This window comes from Diabrotica virgifera, chromosome 8 (genome assembly GCF_917563875.1).
Source record: "Diabrotica virgifera virgifera chromosome 8, PGI_DIABVI_V3a".
Lineage (NCBI taxonomy): Eukaryota > Metazoa > Arthropoda > Insecta > Coleoptera > Chrysomelidae > Diabrotica > Diabrotica virgifera.
The window spans coordinates 172,690,315-172,718,083 of record NC_065450.1 but is presented as its reverse complement, the minus strand read 5'-3'; the positions used below and the strand labels follow the sequence as shown (position 1 = coordinate 172,718,083).

The following is a 27,769-nucleotide window of genomic DNA, read 5'->3' as shown; positions in this document are numbered from 1 at the left end:
TTACTTACAATGAACTAATTTTCGCTATAAATAATCGTAAAGATAATAGTCCAGGATACGATCATATCAAATACTCCATGCTTTTAAACCTTCCAGAAGTAACAAAACATTTTCTATTGGACCTTTTTAATCGTATAGTTCAAGACAATTCTGACGTAAATATTTTTAAAGACATAATTGTTATTCCGATTCTAAAGCCTACAAAAGATCCAAATTCAGCCGAATCTTATCGACCCATTTCTCTTTTTTCGTGTGTATTTAAAACTTTGGAACGTATGTTAAAAAACAGACTAGAATGGTGGGTCCATACTAAAAAGTTACTACCAAACAATCAATTTGGATACAGACGAGGATGTGGAGCTTTAGATGCTTTAGCTACACTTGTAGCGGACATACAGGGTAATTTTTCTAGAAATAATTATTTGCCTACTTTATCACTAGATATAGAAGGCGCTTATGACAGTGTGTGTTTACCTCGATTAAAAGACAAAATGATCAATCAGTTTCAAATACCCATAAAACTAGCACAAACTATTCTTAATTTCTACACTGATAGACGCCTATACGTTAGAAACCATAAAAATGAACTTCTTGGACCACGTTATAATAGTTGGGGATTACCTCAGGGATCAGTCTTAAGCCCTTTTCTTTTTAATTTGTATACGGCTGATTTTCATAGCCTTAATGCACCAAGTATTACTTACAAAACAATCCAATATGCCGATGACTTCCTCATATATACAGAAAGGACAAAATATGAACCCTCCCTTACAATCTTAAGAAAATTACATGAATATTTCTCAAAATGGTTTTGTGAAAATGGTTTTAATTTATCCACTAGTAAATCTAATGTGTGTATTTTTTCACAACATAATATTCCTAACACAAATACTATTTTATTAAATGGCCAAACTTTAAATTTCTGCAAGTCAATAAAGTATCTAGGCATGTTTCTAGATCAAAAGCTAACTTGGAAATTACACATCGAGTATATGCTTGACAAAAGCAATAAAGGTCTAAACTTTTTAAAATCCATTTCTAAAACTTGGTGGGGAGCTGATGTAGAAACAGCTTTACTATTTTACAAATCTTACATCAGATCTATTCTGGACTATGGATGTATACTTTATGGATCAGCAAGTAAACAAATTTTAAATAAAATTGATGTATTTCAACGTACTGTTCTACGTATCTGTATGGGAGCAATGAAGTCTACTCCAATAGCACCATTGCATGTTGAAGCTTTAGAACCTCCCTTGAATTTTAGAAGAGATTATCTGAGTGAAAAATTTGTTGTGAAAATTGCATGTATCAATAATTCATTATATTCTAGCATAAGCTCACTAAACACAGATGATCTAACAAACAGTTACTGGACTCATAAAAATACACCAACCCTGTGTACAGCCTTTAGAACCATGTGCAACAATAAGTATATCAACAATATCAACAACCTTGATACTAACGACTATTTCGCATTTTTTTATGAACCTGATATACATATACCTACATATTATAATAGTTCATTATTAGATTCATGCATCTTGAATTCCTGTATAGACAAATGGCCCAAAGCAACTGTAATCTATACAGATGCATCCAAAACATCGGAAGGGACCGGATGTGCTTTCTACATTCCATCTAAGTCAACAGAAAAAATGTTCAAATTACCTTCTAATTGCTCAATTTTTAGTGCAGAAGCAATTGCAATTCTTGAATCCTTGATATATTTCGATAGTTTAAACAATAATTCAGTGTTAATAATATCCGATTCATTGTCAGTTTTATTATCTCTCAAAAATTCAAAATTACCCAATTATAATTCTAATCCTTTCATTTACCAAATTAAGAACATGCTTGTCAAGCTTAAAAATAAAAATAAAACTACTAATTTTATTTGGGTAAAAGCTCATGTTGGTATAAAATATAATGAGCATGTTGATTCTTTAGCTAAAGCTGCAATAACCTCTTCAGCTGAAATTGTACCAGAGGAGAGAATTTGTATTCCTGACACTTTTTGTATCTCTAAAAGAAATCAAATAGATCGTTGGAAAACTTATTGGCAAACTTTTTGTAACCATTCAACAACACAATATATTTATATACAACCACAAATTCCAAATTCGAGATGGTTTAAGAAATTTAGTAACATCCGTAAATATATAACAACCTTAATAAGATTGAGATTTGGTCATGCTTGTTATCCTACTCATCTTGCTAAAATCAAAATTTACAATTCAGACTTATGTGAAACATGTCAAGAACAAGGAGATCTTAATCATATCTTTTTTAACTGTTCCAAATATATTCAGCATACAGGAACTCTTTTAAGCAGCTTGCAAACGCTGCAAATATTTCCTCCGTACCAAATAAATAACCTATTGGCTACTAATGACAAAAGAGTATATGATTGTCTAATCAAATTTATACATAGTACAAATGTATGTCTGTAATCAATTTTAGCCAATCTCGTTAACCTTTTTTTTACCCAATTGTTTATTTTCCCTCCTTTTCCCTATTTATAGTAATGTCTTTTAGTAATTTTTAAGAGGTTTTTTTTTTCTTTTGACTATTTTGATCTGTTTGCAATAGTAGGTATAGATAGACACTTTTTTATTTAGTATTAAGTAAATTAGAATAATATGTTTTTCTTTTTAATCATTTGTATTAGGTTTAATAGTTTTTTTGTATTAGTATTAATTATTATCAAGTTGTATCTGGCTAAATAGCTAAGTGCTAAAGTCACAAATAAAAAAAAAAAAAAAAAACTTTACTGTGTCAAATTTTTGTCCATATAGCTGTACAAATTGATGAAAGGCTCTATTTGAAACTTTTTTGCTTTAAATTAGAAAACCTATTTTCAAGTTGGATAATCATAGTGTCAAAAATTAAAAAAAAAAGTCGTCACCGACACTCATACATGTTTAATTGTACGCACAATGTAATAGGTAAGTAGCCATTGTAACAATTCCAAAAAGGGGAAACGTGCCTACTAATATCCACAGCGCGCTTACGCCTTTGCCTTTCAAAATTTTCATAGACGAGCCCTCTCCGACCTTCCGACCGATAGCCGATGGACCTTCATTTGTATCTACGTTTAAAAGTGGTACATTACCTTGCAACCGAGTCGCATAAATTCGCCAATATTTTCGTGCGTCTAGTTGGCTTTTTAGTGAATTACTATTAACACTCAAATTTCTATTGAAAAAAAAAATAAAATGGAATTATTTCACAGTAGTCATAAAATATTTATTTGCAAGATTTTTAAACTGTTACCAATGGTAACAGTGGTCACATGGACGCTTCGCCAGTGTTTCACACACTAAGAATTTGAACGTGCGATGGCACGATGACTATTCAAATGGTGGCTTAAGCTATGCCAAGGTAACTTTAAGGCAGGCCGCACATCAAAGAAACATGAAACCTGAAACATTAAACGTGAAACATGAAACAAATAAATTGTGAAGGATGAAACCGTTTCATGTTATAATATATACTGTAGGAAACAGAGATTGAACTTCGCAAACTCTACACAAGTCCGGTTTTATTTTTTTCTTCTAGTATATCAAGGGGTGCTTTTGATGAGACTAACTTTTTCTTAAAAGATTTCGTCCCCGAACACCCATTTTCATCCCTTAAACGGGGGTTTGTGGTTTTTGCGAAACGTAGCCCTTCCTGTACGTTATTGCAAAAAATTCCTTGATAGAAATATGAAGAGGACTATATTTCCTATAATATATTCCGCGACAGCATATATCTATCACACACCGTTTAGCGGAGGTGGCGCCCCAAAGATGACAAGTTTTTAAAAAAGATGTTTTAAAAAAATTATTTTTTCCTTACCGTAATGAGAATCAAGAAGCCATCGAGCGGTAATTAATCACAAATAAATATCTGATTTTTTGGTGTAGGTTTAATTTAAGGGCATTGTTCATTTTTTAATTACAGGGTGTTTTATTTTAAAAAGTCCCTTTTTTTACCATCTGAACCGCTTATGCTAGCGTAAAAAAACTTTTACCATGCGATTACCCATGTACAAGTGTTATTTACAAATTTGTATAATTCACCCCATATTTTCCCCGAAATCACCCCAAAACAAAGGAAAATTAATAAAGAAAATATGCAAAAATTGATTCTGGCGCACCACTGTGGCTTCAGGGTGCAAAGAAAGTAAAATATGTATAGGTGATAATATATAGCAGACAGTCTGTTCTTTTATTTGTCATAAGTATGATATTAATAAAATGAATAGGCGACGAAAAAAAAAAAACAAAAACTGGAGTTCCCCAATGCATTTCTGAGATTTGGGCGCCACTGTGCCGTAACGGCTGTTTATACGAAAAAAATGCATAGGACCTTATTTCTAGATCAAATAGTGGTCTTTAATTCCGTATAAGCGTTGTTTCAAAAAAATATATAGGTAATGAAAAAATCGTAAAATCATGCCCGCCAAACTTATTTTCAGGGATAAGGGTAGTTTTCGCAGAGATATTGCAATAACCATAATATATTATGTAGTTATAAAAAAAAACCCTACTGATAGAGTAGGATTTTTCCCTACCCCCTTTAAAGGAATGAAAATGGGTGTTCCGGGGCAAATATTTTAAGAAAATGTTAGTCTCATAATAAGCACCCCTTGATATATCAGAAAAAAAGTAAAACCGGACTTGTGCCGAGTTTCCGAAGTTGAACCTCTGTTGCCTACACTAATATACTAATCAAAGAAACAAAAATAAAATTTGTATTGTAAATAATATAAAGTGATGATGACGAGGTCGTTGCTGTTGTGGAAACTCTTTTATTACTGTCCAAAAATCATAACCATAGTACATAATATTTTGTTGCAAACGAATTAAATAATCATCTTGCTAAATTTCAATAACTTTATAGAATGAGTATTTACATTGTTTTATTGTGGGTCCTGGTTTTAAAAAAACTATATTTTCTTGTTATTGTCTATTCGAGTACCACTCCAGGTTATAATTGTACAACTCTTCGTTCTGCTCCACCACAGGAACCAATGCAATATTAAATTCTTGGTCGGCATTCATTTTACGCAAGTAATTAATTATTCAAAACAATAAAACTGATATCGAAAAATAGAACCCATCCTATTTCATGAAACACGTTTCAAGAAGATAAAAATGTTTCATGGGCATGAATCACACTCGTTTCATAGAGATGCGGACGGACATTTGTTTAGCAGTGTTTTATTTACATAAAACGTGTTTCACATTTTGTTTTCTTTGGTGTGGGCCTTCGGAAGATAAAAGTGTTTCACACGCATGAATCACACTAGTTTCATTGGTATGCGGACTTCTATTTGATTAGCATTGTTTTATTTCCATGAAACGTATTTCACGTTTTATGTTTCATGTTTTACGTTTCATGTTTCTTTGATATGCGGCCTGCCTAGGCCAAGCCGCACACCAAAGAAACATGAAACGAAAAACATGAAACATGAAACGAAAAACATGTTTCATGAAAAGAAAACACTGCTAAAAACATCTCAAAGTCCGCCTACTAATGAAACGAGTGTGATTCATGCTCATGACACATTTTTATTTTCGGAGAGTCTCATAAATGGCCGGATATATATTTGTTTAGTAGTGGTTTATTTCCATGAAACGTAATTTACGTTTCATGTTTCTTTGATATGCGGCCGGGCTAGCATTACACGGCGATTTCACCGAACGTTCTAACCTCCGCGCCGTGTAATGTGAAAGTTACCATGATATTGCTCGAGCCACCATTGGAATGACATCGTGCGTTCTAGAGACCGCACGGTCAAATTCTTAGGCAAGCCGCCCACCAAAGAAAGATGAAACGAAAAACACATGAAACGCGAAACATGTTTGATGAAAATAAAACACTGCTAAACAAATCTCAAAGTCCGCCTACCAATGAAACTAGTGTGATTCATGCTCATGACACATTTTTATTTTCGGAGAGTTTCATAAATGGCCGGACGTATATTTGTTTAGCAGTGTTTTATTTCCATGAAACGTAATTTACGTTTCATGTTTCTTTGATGTGCGGCCTGCCTAAGAGTGTGAAACTGAGGTAAGCTGACTGTTGAAACGTTTTTAAAATGCTCTGGGAGTAAATATCGCTGATTTACTTCTGTCAAAACTTCAGCGCTAATGATTTATTAGAAAAAAAAAATGGCATAATTTTTATGTTTACCTTTTAGCAAATTCATCTATTCCTTCTATCGTGCTACTTTGCAGAATTGAATACTTGGTGGTTGTTCTTAGAACAAAGACAATTTGTTCCATTCTTCTTTTAAAAGATTCAAATTTACCAAAAATATACATTTCAGAACAGCCGAAAGGTTTTTCGTTGTTTTCTTCCATTATCTTTTCAGTGTGCTTATAACATTGGTAGTACCTTAGGTACAAATCTAAGCATGTCTAAAAAAAACATGTCAATGAAATTATTGTTTGCATCAAAGCTCGTCGCTAAGTTCCTACCTATTTAATCTTGTTATGGATGCACTGACAGAGAAGGTAAGGGAGGGTGCTTCTTGCCTAGTGGAGGAGAGCCGTGAAATGTTAAAAGAGAAGTTAGATGATTTCAGAAGGCGTATTAAAGAGAAAGTGCTATGCAGGCCTAAAACTGAGTATATGGGTTGGAAGAAACAGGAATTGTTGGGGATATCGGCATGTTGGATAAGACTAGAAGGGATAAGATAAAAAGGACGTGATCAGAGAAAGAGCCGAGGTGATTACAACATCCCAGCTCTGTTCTTCTGACTAAAAAAACAAAGACAGCAATGGTTTGGTCACGTCAGACATAGAAACGAGTATCTAGGACCAAGGGTAGGGTTTTTCAAAATTAAGGGAGTGACAGGTAGAGAAAACCGAGAAGAGGAGAGGATGGAAGGTCTGTGTGGCAAAGGACTGCGAGGAAAAAGTTTTAAATGAAGAAGACAGAATAGACAAAAATGAGTGGTAAAAAAGAATAAGGAACAGCGACCCCTGAAAAGGAAGAGCTTGAAAGAACAAGAAGTGGAACAAGGAAAAAGTATTTTTATATGTGTTAACTTTGTCGTAAATGGCGTAGGGATGAGCCTACGCCACTGAAAGTGAATAACGTGTAAATGTTTTGCACCGATATTTAACTCAAAATAACGAAAAATATCGAGTGAAAAATTGCACGGTAAGTGAAAAGTTGCGTGTGAAGTCAGTGTAGTGATACAGAAAACAAGAAAACCCGAAAAATAAAGTAAAACTTTCCATATTAGTAATTTTGCTGAGGTTAGGAAATAAACGTGTTTTGGGCCCTCCTAAGCGTTGAGCCGGGGAGCAATACGAACGCGATAAGAGACTAATTAGCAAGCTGATATATGGATGTGAGACATGGATACTCAACCAAACAACAAAAGAAACAGTAAGAAGATGGGAAAGGAAAATACTCCGAAGAATATTAGGAGGGAAGAGAACAGAAGAAGGGTATATAAGAAGGACAAATGAGGAAGTTTATAATATTTACAAAGAACCACAAATAGATAGCGTAATAAAATCAAGAAGGTTGCAGTGGCTGGGCCATATAGAAAGAATCAACGATGACAGAGTGGTCAAGAAAATAGCATGGAGAGTACCAGATTATAAAAGAAAGAGAGGAAGACCACGAAAGCGATGGAGAGAGGCGGTAGTAGAAGACCGAAAAGAAAAGGGAATAACCGACTGGAAGAATTTGACAAGTAACAGAAAGCTATGGAAAAGAACAACAAAGCTCTGGGCTTAAAAGGCCTGTAAAAAAGCTAAACATATATAACTTTGTCGTTACGAATACAAGGTGAAATCACTGCTGGTTTGAAAACGATGAAAAAAAAACAAAATTAAAAGTTATTGAGCCGTATAAAAAGAATTCTTAGAGGAATATGGATCAGTTAAATAATACACCACACAGCAATACAGAGTGAAAACTATCCGAGAATTGTAAATATTATGTAACCAGCCAGATATAGTAAAAATAATGAAGACAACAACATTGAAATTGGTTGGCCATGTGAAGAGACAAGATCAGATTGTCGTAAAGTTGGTCTGGGAAGAGCACCCGAAAGGAAAGTGACTACTACAGAGACTTGAGACGCTATAAAGATACAACTATTGAAGCTGCTTTGCGTGATCTAAAGATCTACCCCAGGTTGTTATGTTAGAAGAAGAGAGAAGTGTGGTAAATTTCGTTGCATTACTCCTAGTTGCTGTTTTATCATAAAACCAGTTTAGATTTATACAAGGCCGATTAACAACACATGAAATTTTCTTTATCAAAAAGCTAATGAAAAGATACAGGTATAAGGAAACAAAATAGTATTCGTTGATCTTGAGAAAGTATGTGACGAACTATCTCAAGAGGTTTTGTGGTGGCCGCTTAGTAATAAAAGACTTATGAGTATGTGAAGTATGTGAGAGACATATGTGAAAGTAGTATTGCATTAGGGCTCAGTGTTAGAGCTTATTTATCCTCTTTATTATATCCTATGTGTTGGATTAGATAAGAGAAAACTACATAACAATCGTAGTGTAGTCACTGAAGGTTTTCACCTCCGATTTCGTTGAACCTTCATCGATTTTCATGAAAATTGGTAATTAGTTAGAGGATACGTCAAGAAAAAGGTGACATAACGCTAACTTGCTCTTTTACCCTGGAGGTGGATGCCACCCCTTCTCGGGGGTGAAAATTATTTCATTAAAAATAATACTATGAGTCGATAGAGGGACAAATTCTAAGCAAAATTTGTTATATTAAGATATTAATATAAATCAATACTTTTTGGGTTACTAAAGATCAAATATTTTATTATTTTGTAAAAATGCATGTTTTAAAGCTGTTTTTCACTTATAACTCAAAAACTATAAGCTTTTACAAAAAGTTATTATTGCCAAAATTGAAGATATTAAAAAAATAAATACACTCCTAACTTAAGGAACTAAACTAATGTTAATTCAAAGTGAGTTATGGGTAACTGAATTTATATTTTTTTCGACGAGTACTCAAATCTAAGTATTCAAGCTTAAATAATGGGAAAACGATGTATTTTATAAAATATACCTTTCAAGCACTTGTCAAAGTACTTTGGAATACCTATCAAATGAGCTCTAGAAGAAGTTAATATATATCATCAAGATTAAGCAAGTTATGATGAAAATAAGAGAACCCTTTCGAATTTTTTACAAAAAAGTGAAAAATAAAACATGCAATTTCCACAGAAATAAAAATTTATAGTAATCCTTACAAGAATTTATTTATATTGGCATAAGTAATTATTTCAACAATTTTGACCGGTTTAGAATGCATATTTTTGAAAAAAGATATAATTTAAATAAATCATAATTTTTGAAACCCTCGTGATTTTCATATTCTTTTGATAATAACTCCAAAAATACTCAATATTCGTAAAAAATGATACATTATAAGAAAATTTTAGTTTTTTCTATTTCAAATATTTTGTCTTTTTTACTATTTCTGTAGTGTAAAAAAATAACCGAGATAGAAACGTTTAAAGCTTAAATTTTGCTATGAGAACCATGTAACCGGGACCATTTAACCTTTTATTTTAAAAAAGTAAAGGATTTTTTGGAAAAATTTTTAAGATAAACTTTGAAAAATTTTTGGAGCATGATTTTTACTGCTATTGACACGTTCGGGAGCTCATTTGATAGATTATTCTAAGTACTTTGACAAATGTTCAATAAGTTTATGTTATAAAATGCATAATTTTCCCGTTATTTTTGCTGGAATACTTAGATTTGTGTAGTCGCCGAAAAAAATATACATTTAATTACCTACAACTCACTTTACATTAATATTAAAAGGTTTTGTAAAAGGTAAGGAGTTTATTTCGATTTTTATTAACTTCAATTTTGGTAGTCATAACTTTTTTGTAAAAACTTATATTTTTTGAGTTATTTGTGAAAAATCGGTTAAAAACATTCATTTTTCTCACGAAAAATTAAAATCTTTGATCTTTAATAACTAAAAAAGTTTTGATTTATTTTAATAGCTTTATATAACAAATTTTGCTTAGAATTTGTCCACCTATCGAATTATAGGGCTATTCTTAATAAAATAATTTTCACCCCCGAGACGGAGTGGCATCCATCCCAGGGTAAAAGCGCATGTTGATACCATGTCACCTTTGTTCCTTGAGATATTCTCTAATCGCTCACTAATTTTCATGCAAATCGATTGAGGTTCGACGAAATCGGAGGTAATAGGGAGTTTTTGTTGCTACGTAACGTACGCATCTCCGTATACGTAAAGCAACTAACGTGTCGTAGAGGATGAATGTTAAAACAGGTAGTTTTTGTAACTGCTTTAACGTAACGTAAAGCAAATCGTAAAGTCACTTTTAAATTCCGTTGACATTCAAAAAAATAAAACAATGTTCACACAATATACAATTAATATACAAATGTAAAAAAAGATAAATGAATAATGAAATTGTATGGTTTTAATTGCTTCTATTTAAATATAAAAATATTATTTTTCCTTAGGTTAAAATATTTTTATTTTTGTTTATACCTACTTTTTAGTTGTAAATTATTGTATAATTACATCAGAATTCCAGTAGGTATAATGTAAATAGTGTGGTAATATTTATTTGAAAATTTTACTGAAACTAGGTCATTTGTTTATCTAGTTATTAATTGTGGTGATCACTGTATTTCTTAAATTAATACAAGATTTGTTTGTTTTGCTTTATTAATAGACAACTTAAAAACAATAAAATTTTAAATCTATTATGAAGTTCCAATTTCCAATTACAAACAGAATAATTTTACTCAAATAGACTAAACCAATAACCAATATAACCTTAAAATGTTTATAAACGGATAGTACGCTGATGAAATGTTCATTTGGTAGGTAATCGGACAAGATCCTCGTGTGCATTCGGTGACTTTCGGCTCGATAGGGATGCGTATGAACCTAACGTACCAGCCCGTAACCTTAGGTAATACGTATCGCGATACGGGAGTTCAACCATTAATGCGCAAGCGTATATGTCAAAAAGATGCGTTACGTTCAAGGTTCCTATACCATTTATTTATGAACCTTGCGTTACGTTTACGTATTTGTGTGCACAAAAACTCCCTATTAGCTCATATCCACCTTCTGTGACTGCACTATCGTTGGTGCTCTAATGTATGTTGATATGTGGTATTCATAGAAAATACTGAAAATACTGAAGATTAAAAACGAAAACTGGAAGAGTGGAAACAAGTTGTGTATGGTGCGACAAAAAATCACCAAGAAACTAACAGAAAAATTCTATAAAACTGACGTAGAACCAAGTATAATTTTCGAAACTAGATGTTGGGCAGTTAAAAAGAAAGAGCGTACAGCAACAGTGAACCATGCGGCTGAAATGAAAATACTTAGATGGATGATTAGGATGACAATGGGCATATTAAATGTTAGGGAAAGACTAGAGCTAGCACAATTTAAGATTAAGAGAATCATGGGAAACACTCAGGGAGAACATTTCGATAAATGGGATTGATATTGGTATGACCCAAGATAGAAATATAAAAAATGTTGTTAGGGAAGCCATAAAATGATATTCTATTAAAGATTATTTATCAAAGTATCATACTTTAATCTTGTCTAGAACAATCTGTTTGGGTTGCCTCCAGATAGTTTTCGTTTCGTTACAGTTCAAATAAATTCGACACCTTTTGATGAGTTGATTGGATATTTTTACTAAAATGGCGGTTACATTTCCTGTACTGTTATAAAACTTCGATGTAGTGAACACCATACGTATTGCGTTTAGGAGGGGTGGTATGTGCTGTTGCAGATCGGGGGGATCTAGTCTATATAATGGTTCCCAGAATTTTTCCATCGAGTGGAGATATTTAACGTTGTCGGAGCTTTCGTTTCTTGTTTCGTAGACAGCATCGACGTGTTTTCTCCATATCTAAATATAAAGATATTTAAATAAGGATAAATTCAAAAACACTCATATATACAGAGTGAGGCAGAAAAACGGCCAATTAGAAATATCTCGGGAACTAAAGGTAAATGAATTATGAACATTGGAATTAAGTGGTTTTGAAGGGTGAGCTGTTTAATAAAAATATTTTTAAAAAGACTAAGTTTTCAATCTAATAGCACATAAAACAACACTAAAAATATTACTCTACATCCCACCAGATTGAAAACAATGGGAACCTTCTCTGGTTACACCTCCGAGGCTTCTAAAATTTGCAATCCATAACGGATGCTGAGACTAAAGAAAATAAGGGAATTTTACAATTTATAATTTACTTCCCATCTGCTCAGCGCGGTAAAGTTCCAACGAGAATGGTTCCCTTCGTACTCCAATCAGCGTAAACATGTAAATCAAAATTAACAAACATTTTCAATTTCGTTGCAAAAAGTAGTCTTTTGCTAGCAGTATCCGCTAGGGCATCCCTTCCATTTCGTTCGTTGCAATCCGTAACTGCACGCCGGGGTTTGTCCTGGTTGGGTGAGAGAGAAAGCAGCATATGTGCCTCCTGCTGAGAGACTGATAAGTTTCGAAACCGGTAGAGGTGCTTGCTGCACTCTCTGATTGAACTAGAATAGGATGCGGCTGTAGTTTCGTGTTTCAACGAAATTGAAAATGGTTATTCATTTTTGAAAATATTTTTATTTATCTGCTACTTCCTGTTATACCGGAAGTTGCTTATAACTTCGTTTATTTAATGGGATACACTGTATGTTTTTATATTTTCGAATTCTCCTCAATGTCTTCTTTCTTAAAATATGAGGTATTGTAATGCTATATGGATTGGTTTAAAAGATTTGACATCAAAAACTGTATTTTTATCTAAATGACTCTTAATAGTTAAAAATGTTTAATTTTAGTATACAGGGTTGGTCGAACCTCGGAATGAGTATGTTCTGAGTTTTCTTAAATAAAACATCCTGTATTTTAACATTGTAATGAAATAATATTTTTTGGTGCCTACTTTTTTATTTTTTAAGTATTCCGTATACAGTAATACCCCGCACTTACGCGATAGGTGGGACCAAGCAAGCAATAACCGTGTAAGTCAAATTCGCGTAAGTCGGGGTGTAATTTCGCATATGTATGTATATAAATTATTTTTAATTGGGACCGGAAGCTAAGAAAAATAGCATATACAAATATAAAATTTTCAATTTAAATTATTTTGATGTAGAAGGCTGCATAAAATCTAACAAAGCGATAACTCAAAGATTTGATTTCTCCCGCAAAATTTCTTCATAGCAGGCTAATAATTTTTTTATCCCTTGTTTGGTAGAAGAAATGCGATCTTTGCTATAGTTTTTATTTTCTAAAACGGGCTCCACACTCTCGGCGAAGTTACGTCGCCAATGTTGACCGAAGTCCGAAGTACCCTCTCTAGACACTCGTTCTACTTCGCGAGGAAGTGCGATACCGACAAAGAGCGGTGCGATACCGACAAAGATCCCTTTGACCAGACGACCAGACCGACAGAGAATGGAAGTAGAACGAAGTGAGGCAAAGTTACACAAGGCGGCCGTTTACACTCTCGTACTTGTTGAACCTCGATCGACTTCGGCGAGAGTGAAGTGCGGGCTTAAAATTTGTAATCCCTTTTCAATTAAACTGAGACCTTCAGTCAAGTTTCCAACAGTTATTTGATCTTCAGTTTAAACTGGATCCAAACAATAAAGCTCTTTAATGTCTTGTTCTTCCTCATGCATTTCTATGAGGTCGTCAATAGTTAGCTCCCGATTGTGGGAATTCAACGTCATCACTATCAACAACTTCTTTAATCGCATTACTAATTTCATAAAAATAACAAACACCCATTCGCAGACAAAACTGAAGATAAGAAAAAGAAATGCGTAATATGCACAAAATAAATTCTAATTGTGATGTGCTGATTTCGTGCGAACAGTCCAAAGATCTACATTGGATGAGCAATAATATGTGGGCGGTAATTCTATTTCATCGATAATCGAGCGATTATGTGGCGCTCAAATGACTAATTGACAAGATTTGAAAATCGCGTAACTCTGGGTTCGCGTAAGTCGGGTTAGCGTAAGTCGAGGTATTACTGTAATACCTAACTGCGTTAGTTTGTGAGACCGTATAATATTACAAAACCTCATATTTCAAGAGTCTCAAATTAGACATCGAGTAGAATCCAATAATGTAAAAATACAGGGTGTAACAAACATACAGGTAATAAATTAAAGTACATATTCTAGGACCAAAAATAGTTCGAATGAACCTAACTTAACTTAGTACAAAAATGCACATAAAAAAAGTTACAGCCCTTTGAAGTTAGAAAATAAAAATCAATTTTCTCGAATATATCGAAAACTATTAAAGAATTTTTATTGAAAATTAACATGTGGCATTCTTATGGCAGGAGAATCTTAAAGAAAAATTATAGTAAAATTTGTGCACCTCCTAAAATTTTATGGGGTTTTGTTCCCTTAAACTCCCCCAAACTTTTATGTACGTGCCAATTAAGTTATTATTGTGGTACCATTAGTTAAATTCAATATTTTCAAAACTTTTTTGCCTCTCAGTATTTTTTCGATAAGGCAGTTTTTATCGAGATGCGGCTTTTTTTGTAATATGTTTACATAAAAAATTTATGGGGGTTTTGTGCCTTTAAACCCCCCAAATATTTGTGTACGTTCCAATTAAACTATTACTGCAGTACCATTAGTTAAACACAGAGTTTTTAAAACTTTTTTGGCTCTATATTTTTTCGATAAGGCACCTTTTATCGAGATGTGGCTCCATTTTAAAATGGTTCTAAATATACCTAAAAATGTAAATCATAAATAAATTTTCATATTATTACAAAGTCTCCATAATCGTACTTAACCATATACAAATATGTGGTGGATTTGACAAAAATTCAAAATATCTCGATAAAAACTGACTTTTCGAAAACTCATTAAGAGGCAAAAAAGTTTTTAAAACATTGTGTTTAACTAATGGCACTACAATAATAATTAAATTGGAACGTACACAATAGTTTGGGGGGGTTTAAAAGAACAAAACCTCCATAAATTTTTTAACGGGTGTCTAAATTTTTCTATAATTTTTTCTTAATATACTACTGCCATAAGATTACCACATGTCCATTTTCAATAACAAATCTCTAATAGTTTTCGATATATTGGAAAAAATCGATTTTCATTTTGTAACTTCAAAGGGCTGTAACTTTTTTTATGTGCACATTTGTACAAAGGTATGTTAGGTTCAATCGAACTATTTTTGGTCCCAGAATATGTGATTAAATTTATGACCGGTATTTTTGTTACACCCTGTATACAGGGTACCTCATTAAAAAAACGAAGTTATGAGCAACTTCCGGCATAACTAGAAGTAACAAATACATAGATGAAAATATTTTTATCAAATAGTTCACTCTTCAAAACCCATTATTTCCAACTTTCATGATGCAGCTACCTTTAGTCCTCGAGATATTTCTAATTGGCCGTTTATCTGCCTCACCCTCTATATCAAATCACTAAATTAATGGGTATACAGCTTAATGTTGAGCTGTAAAAAATATATATTAAAAAATATTTTGCAGCTAAAATTTGTTAAAACAGCGAACAGACTTGTGATGATGCCAAAAAGCTTATTATATAGTTAAGAAAAAATATTATTTATGTATATAAATACCTTTATAACAGGTCTATTGTTAATAAATTTAATGAAGTCAATAAACACTGCACAGTCCTCGGTTTCCAAAAACTCTGTTACTGATGTAAATCGAGTGAGTTGTCTCCGCCAGTACTCAATTTCAACCACAGGTCCAACAAATTCATTTTCTCTTCGCAGTTGCCGAAACTGAACCAGGCACTACAACCCATAAAAAATCATAATGTTTGATATATTGTAGTTAAATGATACAAAATTAGCAAAATAAAAAAAAATAATCAATATTATTTACCAAAAGGATACATATATAAAATTCTGCAAACCATCCATCCATCCATCCTACGGCTCTACAGACAAATTAGAGTCCTGGCTTTTTTTAGGAAAACCTTTCCATTCATTATGGTTTATGGCCATTCTCCACCGCTATCGATTGTCAACAAGATTTATTGCGTCCTCATCCTCCCGTAGGTCTCCTCCGTCTTCCAATAGGTCTCTTCTATTGCATTCTTGTATTAAGAGTATTTTGGGAGCCCGTTTTCTTTGAAACGGTGTCAAGGACACGACAATACTACCTCATCAAGAAACCAGTAATTTTTATTTTAATGTAAAAAACTGTAGTCTCACCCAGTATAAAGGATCAGTTGCTTTTTTTGTAACAAAATTCACATTTCAATTTTTTTCGTGTAATCGAACAAAAATTGTTTGGATTTGTGTCATGTTACCATTTATTCTTACGAGCGACGAAGATACATAATATCAGGCTTTATTCTTTAATGTGAGCTCCACACTCTCGCCGAAGTCGATCGAGGTTCAACAAGTACGAGAGTGTAGACGGCCACCTTGTGCAACTTTGCCTCACTTCGTTCTACTTCCAGTTTCCAAATTCTAAGTTTGCATGTTCCCAGGACCAAAAGTAAAGTGGGTCAAAAAGTTTTTAAACGTTTTTTTTTTGTTTTATTCCTAAAATTATTTTTCTTGCATGGAACAATTTTTTTTAGGTTTTTTGGATCATTTCAAACAGAAAAGGTCTTTTGTAACTTTTCTCTAAAGTTGATAGTTTTTGACATATAAGCGATTAAAAATTGAAAAATTGCGAAATCGGCCATTTTTACCCCTCAAAAACTATGTGAAAAACTGAAAATTTGAATGTTGCCAAGGTAGGTAGATATTCTTTAAACATCTATTGATAAAATGCCGAAGAGTTTTTTGGAATACAGTGTTCAAAACTCCTTTCTTTTTAATTTCTATTCACGCGTGCGTGACACTATTTTCCACCGTTGCATGTGTATACAGTATGGTGCAAATGAAAGGAATTAATTCGTTATTTCCTAAACCGGGGACTTTAAGGAAAAAACCCAAAACAGGTCGATTTTTATTTTTAAGTTACGATATTGTGGCATATATGGTATACTAGTGACGTCATCCATCTGAACGTGATGACGTAATCGATGATTTTTTTAAATGAGAATAGGGATCGTGTGCTAGCTCATTTGAAAGGTTCTTTAATTCTCTATTCAGTAATTTAAACATTTACATAATTATTTATACAGGGTGTCCAAAAAATTTTTATTAAATTAAATTATTTGACAAAAAAAGAAGTAGAAGGACACCCTGTATAAATAATTATATAAATGTTTATATTATTGAATAGTCATTCATAAAAAAATCATTGATTACGTCATCACGCCCAGATGGATGACGTAACTAGTATACCATATATGCCACAATATCATAATTTAAAAATAAAAATCGACCTGTTTCGGGATTTTTCCTTAAAGTCGCCGGTTTACGAAATAACGAATTTATTCCTTTCATTGCTCCATACTGTCGGTGGAAAATAGTGTCTCGTACGCTTGATTAGCAATTAAAAAACAAAGGAGTTTTGAATATTGTATTGCAAAAAACTCTTCGGGATTTAATCAATCGATGTTTAAAGAATATCTACCTACCTTGGCAACATTCAAATTTTCAGTTTTTCACATAGTTTTTGAGGGTTAAAAATGGCCAATTTCGCCATTTTTCAATTTTTAATCGCTTATATGTCAAAAACTATCAACTTTAGAGAAATGTCACTAAAAAACTTTTCTGTTTGGAATGATCCAAAAAACCTAGAAAAACTTTGTTCCATGCAAAAAAAAATTTAAGAAAAATCAAAAAAAAAACGTTTAATAAATTTTTGACCAACTTTTGGTCCTGGCAACATGCAAATTTGTTAAAAGGGGTCCTTTTTGAATAAGATTGTGCAAAAAATCCGAATCAGAATATTTTTCCTAACGGATGCGCAGTGGATTTCTGGAATATTAGGTGTCTACAAATGACTAACAATTTAAGTTAAAGCTTGTTTTTGCCGAAAAAAAGTACATAAACAAAACGTTGATAAGAAGAATAATATGTATTTTGGACATTTGTGTTCGAGAATTTGATCTTGCACTATACTGAAATCACAATAAAGATGCACTAGGAATACACAAACCAAGACACTTCAATGTTACGAAAAGCACTCCCAAATCATGATTTGCAATGTATATACATTATGATTTATGATTAGGAATTTATGATTTACCAATTTTCGGGAGTGCTTCTCGTAACATTCAACATGTCTTGGTTTGTTTGTTTATAGTACATCTTTATTGTGATTTTAGTATAGATCTGCTTGATTTTTCAATGAGAAGGTGAGTTCTTAGAAAAAATGAGTAATTTAACGTTGGAACAAGCAGCCCAAATCGTAGCTTTAATTGGAGATTGACAATCGCAGCAACATGTTGCTAATGTTCTGGGAATCTATCAATCCAGCATTTCTATAGCTTTAAGATTTTATAGAAAAACTGAAAGGTACACAATAAGACCAGCTTCAGGACGTCCTGGGTGTACAAACCCCACAGATGACCGTTATTTGCGTCTACAGACTTTTCATACACGTCCTATTACAGCTAGGCAACTGCAAAATCATCATTCTACAGTCCGTAATGTTGGAATAAGTGTCAATTCAATTAGAAACATGTTAACGGAATTTGGAATAAGAGCCAGAAGGCCTGCTACTGTTCCACTGTTAAGGAGGGCACACCGTATTGCACGTTTAAGGCTAAGGTTCGCACGAGAGTATGTCGATTGTGAGCTAATATTCTTGTTAGTGATGAGCCAAGATTTGCACTTTGTAGATCCGACAGACGTATTCTAGTTTACAGACGCGTCGGTGCGCGATTTGCTGTGTAACATAAGAGCAGCCAGGAATTTTGAAGTTGGCTCGATTATGAAATTGGCGGAATCTGCTTTGCAAGTTACACAGAATTAACAGCGTTTTATAGGCGGTCTCTGATAGATCAGAGAGGTTATTGAAGAAATAGTCGTGTTCCAATTATTGGACATAATTTCGTTCTTATATTATATCTTCAAGAGGTTGCTATTGAAGTTCTGGATTGGCCAGCAGTCAGCCCAGACCTAAACCCAATTGACCATATTTGGGCTACCTAGAAAGACGCATAAGAGCCCTTATCGTCACTCCATACAACCTTGATGAACTAGGAAATACTGTAACGGAACAATGGGAAGGTTTAGCTTTGGAGTACATACGGTGTTTGATAAAAAGCCTTCCACAGAGAATAATGAGGAACGTCATTAGAGCCATATATGGTAATACCAGATACTAAAATGTTTAATTTGTCTGATTTCATAGATTTGTATATTTAATCATTGTTGAATAATTGTAATTTTAATTTTTTTGGCCTGCTAGTTTTTGACTGCAAAATATTCCTGCTTTCCATTATCTGGCATTTCTAAGAAAATTTTGGAGATACCAATCCAGACTTCTAGGATTAATTCATGTATGCGATACTTTTTTGCGGCGAGTGTAGTTATTTCTGTAATAATACCAACCTTTTCTATAAGTTTCGACCAAACTCGAACAGTTAATTCAGATTGTCCAATCAATGGTTTATTAAAATAAGCCCTTTCTCGTTTTTCCTCGCCATCGATTTGTTCTAGTATTTCAGGATCGTATTTAAAAGTCACTATACCACTTAGATCTTCTTTAATGCCTAAAAGTTAATATTTTATTTAGAATTTTGGGTTTACTTAAAAATCAGCACAAAAAACTTTAAAATACAGAAAATAAAATAAATTTTGTGTCAAAATTTAACGAAGCTTCTATACTGTCTTTATATTACTATTTGTCTATAGTAAAATGCTAAGGCGAATTATTTTAAGAATTTCTGGAATTGTGGCAAACGGCCGAAGGTGTGTGACGTTTTAATATTAATCAAATACTTTCAAATAACTCAAAAATATAAATATATGATTTAATCACTTTTGCACTGGCCCCTTCTTATCTACTTTTACTTACGGTCAAGGTATAAGACAAACGCTTCAAAATCACCATCGAAATTAAGTTTTTGCATTCGTCCAATTTCCGTCTTTGGTAGGTCTCCCCAATTAGTCCAATACGTTACCACCGGCTTAATTAATTCTGCCAAAACATCGTACGCGAGAACAGCAAAACTAACTTCCCCTAGTTCTGTATCAAAATCAACGAAAAACACTTCCTAAAAGTCACAATGATTACTAATTAGTAAAGCATGCATGTTCATACCATTATATTAAGTTGCAGCGCGACAAATTAAACAAACATAAAAATATACTTAAACAATGTTATTAGGTCATAGGCATGATATACTATAGTTATTTATGAAATAGTTCGTGAAGTATGCTTTTTGCGAACGCACGCGATGTTTAGAGCACGAGCGACAGCGGGGCGAGTGCTATACATAGCATAAGTTCGCAAAAAGTACTTCACGCACAGTTAGTTTATCTACGATAAACAAATAAAAAAACTGTAACATTTCGTCACTCGAATTCATTTCTATTCTACAATTTTTAGAACTTTGACATTTAATAATTCTAATTTCTTTCAAACCACAAAATTGTCAAAACTTTTGTTGTAATTTATTGCTCACATGTCATCACCATGATAACGCGAAAGTTAAGGATATTTGATTATATGAAAGTTTGCCAATAAACAGTGCGAAAAAGTAAATCCCATTTAAAATACATTGTTACTTCACGCACACTTTAAATCCTTCACGCACTGGTATCTATAATGACAGTTTTCACAAACTAAAAACTTATACATAATATGAGATAGAGTAAATAAAATATATTTAGTGCTACGTAACTTTTCGGAATGCATAGGTAAGATACTGTCTTAGAGATTGAAAGGGGCGAGTTCTTAAAATAAAATTTGATATTAAAAAGTATTAATCATTTGGGCGCCATCAACAAATCAAATATACTTTTCTATATGCCTATCCAAAAATTAAAAAAATTTACTTGAAATGTCATTTCATTAGGTATAAGTCTGTACTAACCATAACCGTCATAGGTAGTCTGTCTGCCTTTTTGTCAATGAGGAACAGAGATAGATTGTACAAACAGAAAAACACTTATACAAGTTTAAAACATAATCATCGTTTATTTATAAAAAAAATAGTTAAAAAAGCAAAACTGAATTGGCAACGACCGAATAAAAAAATTAAGTCCTTCATGCGTTCAAACGTTCAAAGGAAAGGAATTAAAACAGTTCGTTACAAAATACCTGGTGATCTTGGAAATCTACCGTTGGTTGGAACTTGTGTAGGCTTTGTGTAACTCAGCTGGAACTCGTGTAAACCAACACTTCACTCACACATTACATTTTTTCTTTTCTAAAGTATACTATTGCACAAAGTTTTATTATACGACAGATAAAATTCCATAGTTTTTTTGTTTCATTTAAAAAAAAAGTAACTGCTTAATTAATTGTTAATGAAGCATTTCAACAGTTTAATGATTTAAACAATGTTCACTCGAATATAGCAAAATTTTTGTTTGAACAATTGATTTTTAATTAAAAAGTTGGGAGCCACGTTTCGCGAACTTACGTTAATTTATTCTTGAGAAAGGCACATTCTACGCCAACACAAACAGACTCTGTTCCATCCAATCCACAGGAACTAGACACCAAAACATAACGATATGGTATTCACTGTAACCACATTCTTTTCTAATATTCAGAAATAAAAACTGGAGTTCACTCCATAACTTATAACTTAACTCTATAACAGGTGAAAGATGAAACTTAACTCCCTCTTCTCTCGTCCTAATTAAATACGTGACTTCAGTTCCAAACAGAGAAATTGCCCCCCCCCCCTCCCATTGGACGATCATCGGATCTTTTTCCAATCAAAAGAAATCAAATATTTCTTCTACCAATAAAATAACCAGGGTATTTTCCAAAGTCAGAAGTCATAAATCTCGAATCGACCAATAAAAAAATAAACAACATAAGCTATGGCTCTCGCTGTTCTCACCATAAATGCAACGTAGACAATATTGCAGCTGTGATAATTTGATCTTGTTGAGAACTACTATCAACAAAATTCAGCCTCATAGTCGCGTAAAACATTAAATCTTTTTGATAAGTTGCCACACACTCCACACTTGATTAGGCAATGAAAAACATATCATTGTGGGAAACTAAAAAAAAAACTAACTGAGTATATCCGTCCCATATCATGACTACAGGGTCGAACTGATATATTTTGCACTGACAATAAAGATTATTGTTTGCGTTCTTTGGGACCGTTACAAAGTAAAGTTAAATAATTTTAAAGCCTCACAACAGGCCGAAATGTTTTGTAAAAGCCTGAAATATGCATGTATTTTTTTTAATTTTTAAATTGATTGCATCCCACCTAAAAATGACGTTTTTTCGGCCAGGGGAGGAGGGTGGTGAGATAGAGTTGCACTTATTTTTTAATCACATGAAACACGTAAAAACTGAGAACATGATTCAGGTTTTGTCGATCTCAAAAATATGACTAACACTGAAACTCGGACAATCCCTTAAGAACCTAAGAAACATGGTTTTTGGATGGTTTTGAACGTGTTTCGCTCAATTTTTGAACTAAAGAACTCAGATAGGTACTTTAAACTATATATAACCTATTCGCTCTGTGTATGACTGAGGTGACACTTAGCGTATTCGCTTGACATTTTTGGCGACCACAATTTGACGTTAAACATAAATGATACAAATATGACATATATGACGTTAATATGTAATAATTATTTACCATTTTTGATAAAATTTGTTATATAGTCCAGAAAGCCACTGCGCATCCGCTAGAAAAAATATTCCGATTCGGATTTTTTGCACAATCTTAATCAAAAAGGACCCCTTTTAACAAATTTGCATGTTGCCAGAACCAAAAGTGGGTCAAAAATTTTTTGAACGTTTTTTTTTGTTTTTTCCTAAAATTATTTTTTTTTTGCATGAAACAAAGTTTTTTTAGGTTTTTTGGATCATTCCAAATAGAACAGTTCTGTGGTGACATTTCTCTAAAGTTGATAGTTTTTGACATATAAGCGATTAAAAACTGAAAAATTGCGAAATCGGCCATTTTTAACCCTCAAAAACTATGTGAAAGGCTAAAAATTAAAATGTTGCCAAGGTAGGTACATATTCTTTAAACATCGATTGATGAAATCCCGAAGAGTTTTTTGCAATACAATATTCAAAACTCCTTTGTTTTTTAATTGCTATTCAAGCGTGCGCGACACTATTTTCCACCGACGCGACAGTATGGTGCAAATGAAAGGAATAAATTCGTTATTTCGTAAACCATCTACTTTAAGGAAAAATCCCAGAACAGGTCGATTTTTATTTTTAAGTTATGATATTGTGGCATAATGTGGTATACTAGTGACGTCATCTATCTGGGCGTGATGACGTAATCGATGATATTTTTAAATGAGAATACGGGTCGTGTGCTAGCTCATTTGAAAGGTTCTTCAATTCTCTATTCAGTAATATAAACATTTATATAAATATTTATACAGGGTGTCCTTCTACTTCCTTCTTTGTCAAATAATTTAATTTAATAAAAATTTTTGGACACCCTGTATAAATAATTATGTAAATGTTTACATTACTAAATAGATAATTAAAGAACCTTTCAAATGAGCTACCACACGACCAGTGGCGGCTGGTCCCATGAGGCAGGTGAGGCAGTGCCTCACCAGTATACCAATCGACTATTTACGTTATTTCGTTATTTCATCATCAATTCTTTAAATACAATTTAACTGTTTGAAATTTGCTAAATAACTTTATTTTCGTTATATCATCATCAATAATTCTTTAAATACAATTTAACTTTTTGAAAATTGCTAAATAATTTAATTTTTATTATAAAACTTTTTTTATTAACTTTATTTTTATGATAAAAAAAATTAGTACGGCCCTGACCCGTTCTTCATAACACACCGATATACTTACTCTACAAGGTACCATTAGAGGCACTGCCTCTGATGGTACCTCGTCTAGCATATTACGAAGCCGACGGAGATCGGCCGGCAGCATGACTGAAAATAATTTTTGGAAGCGGGATTAAGTATCCTTTCAGACGCAGGCAAAAATATGCCTCTAGCGTGGTTTTGCAGTTTTAGGTAGTTTGTTAGAGCAGTTTGTTCTAGTTACAGAGATACAATAGATGTTTAAGGCAAGCGTCCACAGACCCGCATCGTACGCATTGGACGCATCGTACGCAACGGATTTTAGTTTGCCTTGTACATAAACTTATGTAACCGCGTCCACTGATCCGCATCGTACGGATCGCATTATCGATTGTCAAACTAAAATCCGTTGCGTACGATGCGGGTCTGTGGACGCTTGACTTACGAATATGTTATTATGCTCTGACTGGCTAAAAGTCATTTGCCAATGTCAATTAAATAAATAAATTAATAAAAAAATTAGAAATTATGATTTCTTTCATAATAATTCATTTACTTTTAAGTACGCTGTTTATAAAATAAATAAAAAACCAAAAAAATAAAATTTAACCCTTAGTTTATTTAACATAAAAAAACAATCTTATAATATAACCGTAATTTGCTTACTTACTTGTTTCTATTTGCATATATGCAATACATTTACAATATAATAAAATTGGTTCTAAAATGAAATTATCACGTGTTTGCAGGTATATTGTTTGCGTACCATAATTTCATTTTGGCAAGTGATTAATAATAACAGAATCAGTCAACGGCCAAACCAGAATGATCCTAAGGGGGCTGTAACTGGTGGGTCTCTGGGGGTATGGATTTAAGGCTTTAAGGATTTAAGGCATTTAAGTCTTATAACCCCCAACCCCCCCAGTTACGCCACTGGAATCAGTTGTCCGTTGTTTTCATGTAGTATATAATGTAAATTTTGCTTAATATGGCTGTTCAAGTGTTCAACGCTGATGAGCCAACGACGAAACATCTGATTCATGCTGTTTTGATATGTGGTATCATATTAATTATTATTTTTAGCTAAAAAAACAGCTACTATGAGTATGAACCTGTTAGAGACTTAGAACTTTCGTAGCTATTCTTTTGCGAATAAAATTGTTATTTAATATCGTTTGCAAGCCTTCAAATAAATACGGTGCCGTTCTGTGACGTTATGACGTCACAAAATCGACCTTCCGGCTATTAAAGAAAATCTAACCATAATAATAATAATCCTCAAGTGTAGTGTGCCTCACCATCTTGTACTATCACGAGCCGCCCCTGCAGACGACCCCTATTCTCATTTAAAAAAATCATCGATTACGTCATCACGCCCAGACGGAAGATGTCACTAGTATCCCATATATGCCACAATATCATAACTTAAAAATAAAAATCGACCTGTTTCGGGGTTTTCCTTAAAGAGGCCGGTTTACGAAATAACAAATTTATTCCTTTCATTTGCACCGTATTTCATTTGTATACACATGCAACGTTGGAAAATAGTGTCGCGCACGCGTGATTAGAAATTAAAAAACAAAGGAGTTCTGAATACTGTATTGCAAAAAACTCTTCGGGATTTCATCAATCGATGTTTAAGGAATATCTACCTGCCTTGGCAATATTCAAATTTTAAGTTTTTCACATAGTTTTTGAAGGTTAAAAATGGCCGATTTCACAATTTTTCAATTTTTAATCGCTTATAATATGTCAAGAACTATCAACTTTAGAGAAAAGTCACTAAAGACCTTTTCTGTTTGGAATGATCCAAAAAATCTAAAAAAAACTTTGTTCCATGCAAAAAAAATAATTTTAGGAAAAAAAAAACGTTTAAAAAATTTTTGACCCACTTTTGGTCCTGGCAACATGCAAATTTGTTAAAAGGGGTCCTTTTTGAGTACGATTGTGCAAAAAATCCGAATCGGAATATTTTTCCTAGCGGATGCGCAGTGGCTTTCTGGACTAATATACAGACAATAAGTGTGTTTGCGGAGACAGTCAGGGACTAGTCCACGACAAGTGGAGCATGCGCACTTTAAAATAATATAAATAATGCCGTTGATAGATAAACATGCAAGGTATATTTACTATTAATCAATATTATAACTTATTAATATACTGGTATATTTATCAATAAACGATAATACATTAAATAATGGAATTAAAGTGCGCATGCGTTGTCGTGGAATAAAAGTCACCGACAGGTTCCGCGAATGAACACAATGGCACTGACAGTGACATTACAAAAATTCGCCAAAATTGTCATATTTCGCCGTTACGGACGCTGGCATAGTTTCGTGTATCCCCACCATGGTCACTCACGGAGCGAATAGATTAATTACTTACGTCATTTATATTTTTCATATCGAGATTTATATTCTTTGTTTTAAATACTGCATAGGCCTTCCCTTTAGCTCCCATAAATGTACCATCTGTCACATATAGACGATAAAAATCAACTGGTGCAGTAGCGGGAGCTGGTCCTCTTCCACTTTCTAATAAACATAGATAGTTGGGGTAATAAAAGGTATATCTTTATACAGGGTGTAACGAAAATACAGGTCATAAATTTAATCACATATTCTAGGACCAAAAATAGTTTGATTGGACCTAACTTACCTTAGTACAAATGTGCATATAAAAAAAGTTACTTTTTGTAACTTTTTGAAGTTACAAAATGAAAATCGATTTTTTCCAATATATCGAAAACTATTAAAGATTTTTTATTAAAAATAGACATGGCATTCTTATGACAGTAGCATCTTAAGAAAAAATTCTAGTGAAATTTGGAAACCCTATAAAAATTTTATGGGAGTTTAGTTCCTTTAAACTCCCCCAAACGTTTGTGTACGTTCCAATTAAATTATTATTGTAGTACCATTACTTAAACACAGTATTTCTAAAACTTTTTTGGCTCTTAGTACTTTTTCGTTTTATCTTTAAGTTTATTATTTTTATCAAGTCAGTTTTTATCGAGATATTTTGAATATTTGTCAAATCCACCACATATTTGTATATGGTTAAGTACGAATATGGAGACTTGGTAATAATATGAAAATTTATGTATGATTTACATTTTTAGGTATATTTTGAACCGTATTAAAAAAGAAGCCATATCTCGATAAAAGGTGCCTTCTCGAAAAAATACAAAGAGGCAAAAAAGTTTTAGAAACACTGTATTTAACTAATGGTACTGCAGCAATATTTTAATTGGAACGTACACAAATATTTGGGGTGTTTAAAAGAACAAAATCCCCATAAAATTTTTATGTAAACATATTAAAAAATAAGCCTCAACTTGATAAAAACTGCCTTATCGAAAAAATACTAAGAGGCAAAAAAGTTTTAAGAATATTAACTTTAACTAATGGTACCACAATAATAATTTAATTGACAGGTACACAAAAGTTTGGGTGAGTTTAAAGAACAACAAAACCCCCATAACATTTTTATGGGGTGCACAAATTTCACTATAATTTTTCTTTAAGATTCTCCTACAATAATAATGCTATATATCCATTTTCAATAAAAAATCTCTAATAGTTTTCGATATATTCGAAAACATCGATTTTCATTTTGTAACTTCATAGGGCTATAACTTTTTTTATGTGCATATTTGTACTAAGGTAAGTTAGGTTCATTCGAACTATTTTTGGTCCCAGAATATGTGATTTAATCTATGACCTGTATTTTTGTTACACCCTGTATACATACATATAAAATTATACAGGGTGATTTGTAGGTCGATAGAAAATTTTTTAAGTGATAATAGGGGACGCCATTTGCAACATTTTTTGCTAATAATGTATCGCTCAAACTGTT

At 32.8% G+C, this 27,769-nt stretch overlaps 1 protein-coding gene across 1 annotated transcript in view; it reads right to left on the bottom strand.

Moving 5' to 3' along the window:
- LOC126889868 (dynein axonemal heavy chain 8) overlaps positions 1–27,769 on the bottom strand; it is a 424,246-nt gene that overhangs the window by 378,111 nt on the left and 18,366 nt on the right. The window contains exons 3-8 of the mRNA XM_050658553.1: positions 26,294–26,442; positions 19,977–20,175; positions 19,511–19,671; positions 15,659–15,838; positions 11,606–11,929; positions 6,187–6,413 (exon numbers count right to left, since the gene is read on the bottom strand). Coding sequence (XP_050514510.1) covers positions 6,187–6,413; positions 11,606–11,929; positions 15,659–15,838; positions 19,511–19,671; positions 19,977–20,175; positions 26,294–26,442 — 1,240 coding nt within the window. The remainder of the gene's footprint in view (positions 1–6,186; positions 6,414–11,605; positions 11,930–15,658; positions 15,839–19,510; positions 19,672–19,976; positions 20,176–26,293; positions 26,443–27,769) is intronic.